Below are 5,853 nucleotides of genomic sequence, written 5' to 3'. Positions count from 1 at the left end.
AGAGCACCCTGCTTATGCTATACCCTACAATACTCAACCACATTACAACCCACCTTGAGCCAACACATACCCTAAGACACCATGACTATTGCCCCTATTCAAACGACCACTCATTAAATCATGCCAGTTTATGCCCCAAGACCATGCCCTAACCTCGAAACATGGAATCCCAAGAGTTACACCCCAATTGTCGAACATATGGCCTAACTATTCTAAAGGTTCAGAAGAAACAGTCTAATACGCCCGGTTGAAGGAAGAATCCCAAACAAACCTACCAAACACTTTGATGCAAGTAAGCACTGCACATATCATTCAAGTGTCCAAGGACACGACTCCTAAGATTGCTATGGTATGAGGCACGAGATTGAAATGTCGATCAAGAGCAAAGAAATCTAGTGTACCCCCAGCCCCACCAATTGAAATTTGGGTTGGGTGCACTTTGATGTTATTGATGTCCGTTTGGAATTCCGAGTTTGAGAATAGCTCTGTATGGTGATTCTGATATTGGGAGCGCGCCCGGAACGTGGATTTGGAGGTCTGTAGGTAATTTTGGTAGTCGTTTGGTCGAAGTTAGAAATTTGAAGGTTTTTTGTAGTATGTTTGTACNAATCAAATCAATTAAGTCGATTTTTCAAATATTAGAACAAATTAATTAAGTAAGTCGACTTTTTATTGGTTTGATTTTTATCGGGTTTGACGATCTTTTGGTTTATCCATCTTTATAAAAAAAAATCTTAAATATAATACACGGCCAAGTATATATTACGTCGACTATATTGCAGCATAACACTATCAAATAAATTAGTGTGTAAGAAAATAGGTCATTTACAAGATATCTTGATGATAATTGAATTATATAGTGATCGAATTTAAGGATTTAGTTAAAGACCAATTACTTTCAATATGAAATAGTTTCTCTGACTTAGCAAAATAAAAAACTATCAATCAAACTAGAATATAAACGTAATAAACAAGATATTATATATAAATAATCGGTTTAATTTTTTTTTAATTAATTTTTGCTTAAAATTAAAACCAAATCAAATCTGATTGGTTTTAAAATTCAAAACCAAAACCAAAATATTATCTGTATTTTTAGGCCCCGTTTGGCCATGAGTTTTCCCAAATAAATTTGGGATTTATTTTCAAAACTCATGTTTGGCCATAAATTTTGGCCACATTTTGGCAAAATTACAAATCCCAAAATCACCCCAATTGCTGATTTTGGGTCAAAATACCAAAATTTGGGAATTATATACATATTTTTCCAAAATAAAATTAGGAAATATGTTTTGAAAACGTATCTCCAAAAATATTTTTATCTTCAAATCAAACTTTATTGATTTCATTTGTTTTTCGGTTTGATTGGATTTTTCCGTTTTGTATGAAAACCCTAGAGACATAAGCTTCAATTGCTTACTCATAAATTATTCATTGGATATTGACAGTTTTGTTTTTTCACCAATGATTGAAAGTTAAATAAGTTAAAAATTTCCTCCATCTCGGGAACTGCTAATGGCGTCTACTGCTAATTCTCAGTCGGTGTTCAATGTGTTCGTGTATGGCAGCCTATTAGCTGACGACGTCGTTCATGCACTCCTCAAACGCGTCCCTCCCTCTAATCCTGCTATTCTCCACAACTAGTCAGTCCTCTTTTCTTTTTCTATTTTAATTTCTCTCCGCAATGAAAGGATAAAATTCTGTTATTATTACTCATTAGCCATCGATCTTTATATTATACTTTTACGTTTTTTATTTGCGGTTCCGTTTGTACGAAGAAGATGAAGCTTGAATATGTTTTTATTTATTTATTTATGGGTATGGCTGATTGACACAATTTTTTGAGAAAATTAAAAGTGAACATAGTATAAATTTGTGGAATCTAATTCTTGGTCTAACCTGAAATTTTTGGAGGTTATGGATTCTTATTTCGACGTGTTCTGACTCAGAGGTGGAATCGGGACTTAAATTTAAAGAGTTTAACATTTAAGTTCTTAACACTACATCAAATAAATACACATTTGGGAGATGAGTTTAAAATTTAATATTTTTTTCTTCTAATTTTATTACTTTTTCACATGTAATATCTATATTCACAGTAAAAAATGCCAAGTTCAGTTGAACTACCTTTAATATTTCAGTCATAAATAAGTGATATTATTAGCCCAAGGGCTTTGGTCTAGTGGTAAGAGCTAGCACGTGATGTGTGGATTAGGTCGTACGTCAAAGGTTTGAATCCTGCCAGGGGCGAAGCTATGCTCTTCTAAGGGTGGTCAATTGACCACCCTTCGTCAAAAAATTACACTGTATATATAGGTAAGGTAAAATATTAGATTTTAGAGGCATATAACATATATTGAACACCCTTTATCGGGGAATTTTTTTTCCTTCTTTCAAGTTTGAACACCCACTGAATCCTGCATCAGACAAAAGTCCAGTATTTAAGTGGAGATGAGTAGAGCGGTGGACTCATTATCCACGAGTTTAGAACCGTGCTATTGTATGAAATTTCATGCAACTGAATACCTTCAGCATAGTATTCTTCAAACTAGTTGAGCTTGGCTGTATGAATCTGAGTATTCATCCGCTCCATTTGGATATGGGTAATTCTAGTTTTCTATAATATATTTTAAGACAAATTAAGAGTTCTCTATGTTTTCTATTGACATACAAACTCTACAAACTGAAAAGACTCCTAATTAAAAAGATTCCTGGCAAATACCAGATCTAATGTGTAGCAACACGACTAAGCAGGAAACTAAAGAGATGCTTGGTTATGAGATTTGTTTTGGTTTTGGTTGTATGCATTATCAAGTTGTGTTTCCCTGTTGATAATCCTCAAATCCCACTAGTAGGATTTTAACAAATTTGTGTTTACCTTTTCTGTTTCTATAGTTGATTGAGGGATATACTTTTCTAGTATCTTGTTAGGGGTAATCAGTAACCACTGATTCTGTTATTCTGGTGTAGCCACAGGTTTAGCATTAAAGGGCGTGTTTATCCTGCCATTCTACCCGTAGAAAACAAGAAAGTTACTGGGAAGGTTTGTTGAACCTTTCAACATTTTTTTTGTAGAGCTTCCTTTTCTTTTTGTGGTCTATTGTTGTAGAGCATTGACAAGAAGGTCTTTTGAACCATCCGACTTTGTACTTCAGAGCATTTACAATGCCTGTGCTCTGTATTATGTAATTCTTAAGAGCTGTTTTAGACATGCTTAGTGAATCACCAAAATTATTATCATTACAAGCACGATAGCTGCAAACGTTAATACTAGAAGTGATAACAAACTACTAATGCAGTTCTTTGTCATTGAGATCTTATGAAAAATTGGACCTATACCTCAGATCTTCTAAATATGCTTGTTCTAATAAAACTGCAGGTTCTTTTGGATATCACTGTTCCTGAATTAAATATCCTGGACATATTTGAGGACATTGAGTATGAAAGGACGACTGTTGATGTTTCCCTAATGGTATCGATACACTAAAGTTTTTAAAAATTGTTGCATTTGGATTATTCTTTTCATGGCTCAAGCATGATATTGAGCATGAGTCGGATCACTTTAAGAGTTCAAATGTTCCTGTTTTTATTGAGTCGGATCACCTTAAGAGTTCAAATGTTCCTGTTTTTATTGAGTCAGATCACTTTAAGAGTTCAAATGTTCCTGTTTTAATTGGATCTACTGAACTATTCCTGGAGATGGTTACTGCCTCGGATTTATTGAGGCAAAAGATAAATTACTAAGGAGGATATCAGATATCACTTTATTAAGTTTCCTTAGTGCGGCGAATTCTACTCTCGCTTGAGTACTTGCATTTATACAGGTGTAACCTATATAATGCTCTGCTACTTAATTTAGAGCTTTTATACCCTTCACCTTCCTCATCGGTCAGAATTTAGTTTTCAGGAGTGCTACTACAAGGGGAGTTGAAACTTATGTTATTTCCAATAGAATTAGTCTACATTGATTTGTTAAGAATCAGTCTAGTTTGTATGGTTTTGGCATAAATTTAGTGAGACAATTCAGTTTAGTTTTAACTATGCAATTGTATTCCGTTTGTATAGTTTGTCTTCACTTTGCAGGATAGTTCCAAGACATTGCAGGCTGAAACATATGTTTGGGTTGACAAGAAAGATCCAAATTTATTTGGGGAATGGGACTTTGAGGTAAACGTGAGATCTTATATATCTGTGCCTCTCTTAATTGCTTGTTGGACAAAGATACGAAGATTCCAAGAGGAATATACTTTTTTCTCCAGTCCTATCCTCCTCTCTTTTCATTTTGATTGGACTGTGCATCTAGAAAATGTATCATGTTGCAAGGGTTATATCTATTTTTTGGTAGCCTGATTTAAGCCCAACACAGGTCGTGGGATTTGGTCGAAGATTTAGAAGCATATAACCAACATGTCTCCGCCTATCCTAGACTAGGAACCTAACATGTCTCTGCATTTGCGTACAGTAGGATAGTCTGAGCTCTAGAACGACAATTGTTCTACTCAGTAACGGTAAGACTAGTGAAGCTCTGGTTCATGCATCAAACCGAAAAGGAATCAACATGAAGGAAACTTAGGGAAAAGATGCTAGAGCTCTATTCAGATGACAGTTTTGAGCAAACTTGTGTTTTTATTACTTTGGGTATTTATAAAATCTGAAGAATCTTGAGACATTTAAAGGTTGAATATCAAGTCGTTGAGAAGTTTCTCCATTAAACTCCATAGACATTGGAAGTCGATTGGTAAAGTTTGTTTTCCAGCTTAAATCGATATTTGTTCTTCACATTTAACAATTAACTCCATCTTTTGTACTTTAATAGAGATAGAATCTGTAATATCCTTGATGTGTAGTCTTTGTTATGCTTCTTTATATCTGCACCCAATATTCTAGAAAAGCAAGTTTACTTTATCCTTACTGGATAAACAACAATGCTCTAGCATTACTCATGTTTTCATTGTGCTGCTTTCTGCTTTCATTTGTGCATTGTGCTAGAGTTTCAACATCTTTTGTTCCAAGAAGGCTTGATTAGTTATTCCCCAACAGACTTAAATATAACAGAGTTCTTATTTGAAACTTGGAAATATTCATAGTTTTCTCCATCAAATGAAGCAACTTCATTGTTGATTGTCGTGGCGTATGCCATAGCTTCAATGAGGGGATCTTTTATTTATATGTCACTTGAGTGAACGGAAAGTGAGGATTTATGTAGCCTACCACGGCTTCTTGCGATTGAGGCGTAGTTGTTGTTGTTTAATGAATCAAAAAATTGGGAGATCGAACAATATTTAGGAGCCCATATCTTTGGTTTGGTGTATGCTATGAAAACTATAATACTTGTAGAATTCAAAATACCTTCCTTGAATTAAGTAAGCTAAGCTAGATGCAGAATGGATACGCATCAGGAAGGAATAACTGATGCTCATTGATAAGAAGAGAATGGATGCAGTTTGTCATGGTCAACTTTATTAGAATAGGATGACCAAGGTGTTCAACAAGAAAGTGAAACCTCGGCAATTTCATCGGGGCGATTGGTGTTAAAGAAGATATTTCCGAAAAAGACGATGCTAAAGGAAAGTTCGTGCCAATTGGCAGGGTGCGTATATGATCCATCGGGTACTTTCAGGAGGAGTATTAATCTTAGCAGAAATGGATGACAGGGTGAGCACAAAGCCCACCAATTAAGATGCAATCAAGAAGTACTATATTTGAAGACAATCAAGTTAGGTTTTTGCGTACACAAGACTACGCTCGATCAGACTTGCCATTGTTGGGATACGTAGGCAACCCACGTAGAGTCTGGTCCCATTTGTAATAGAAAATTCGAAGATCATTTCCATGTACTAGGAACTATGCCAT

At 35.0% G+C, this 5,853-nt stretch overlaps 1 protein-coding gene across 2 annotated transcripts; it reads left to right on the top strand.

Annotated features, from left to right (window-relative positions):
- Positions 1–1,335: 1,335 nt before the first annotated feature.
- Positions 1,336–5,022, top strand: LOC109222397 (AIG2-like protein D). Of its 2 annotated transcripts, XM_019386760.1 has the most exons (4): positions 1,352–1,643; positions 2,971–3,043; positions 3,380–3,472; positions 4,084–4,696. In XM_019386760.1, exons 1-4 carry the CDS (start codon positions 1,516–1,518, stop codon positions 4,348–4,350), a joined length of 561 nt encoding a protein of 186 aa, XP_019242305.1. In that variant the 5' UTR covers positions 1,352–1,515; the 3' UTR covers positions 4,351–4,696. The 2 variants fall into 2 exon arrangements, with proteins under 2 accessions (XP_019242306.1, XP_019242305.1); XM_019386761.1 differs by lacking the exon at positions 3,380–3,472 and having other exon boundaries at positions 1,336–1,643; positions 4,084–5,022.
- Positions 5,023–5,853: the final 831 nt, after the last annotated feature.

The sequence above is a fragment of the Nicotiana attenuata genome, unplaced genomic scaffold (assembly GCF_001879085.1).
Source record: "Nicotiana attenuata strain UT unplaced genomic scaffold, NIATTr2, whole genome shotgun sequence".
In the NCBI taxonomy this organism is placed as follows: Eukaryota; Viridiplantae; Streptophyta; class Magnoliopsida; order Solanales; family Solanaceae; genus Nicotiana; species Nicotiana attenuata.
Note: the sequence above shows the minus strand (reverse complement) of the source record. Positions and strands in the feature narration are given on the sequence as shown.

Excerpts from the sequence above, each read along its gene's own strand:
- LOC109222397 (XM_019386760.1), top strand. The coding sequence starts at position 1,516 with ATGGCGTCTACTGCTAATTCTCAGTCGGTGTTCAATGTGTTCGTGTAT. Across the intron at positions 1,644-2,970 it reads CCTGCTATTCTCCACAACTA|CCACAGGTTTAGCATTAAAG; the intron begins GTCAGTCCTCTT and ends ATTCTGGTGTAG. Across the intron at positions 3,473-4,083 it reads CTGTTGATGTTTCCCTAATG|GATAGTTCCAAGACATTGCA; the intron begins GTATCGATACAC and ends TTCACTTTGCAG.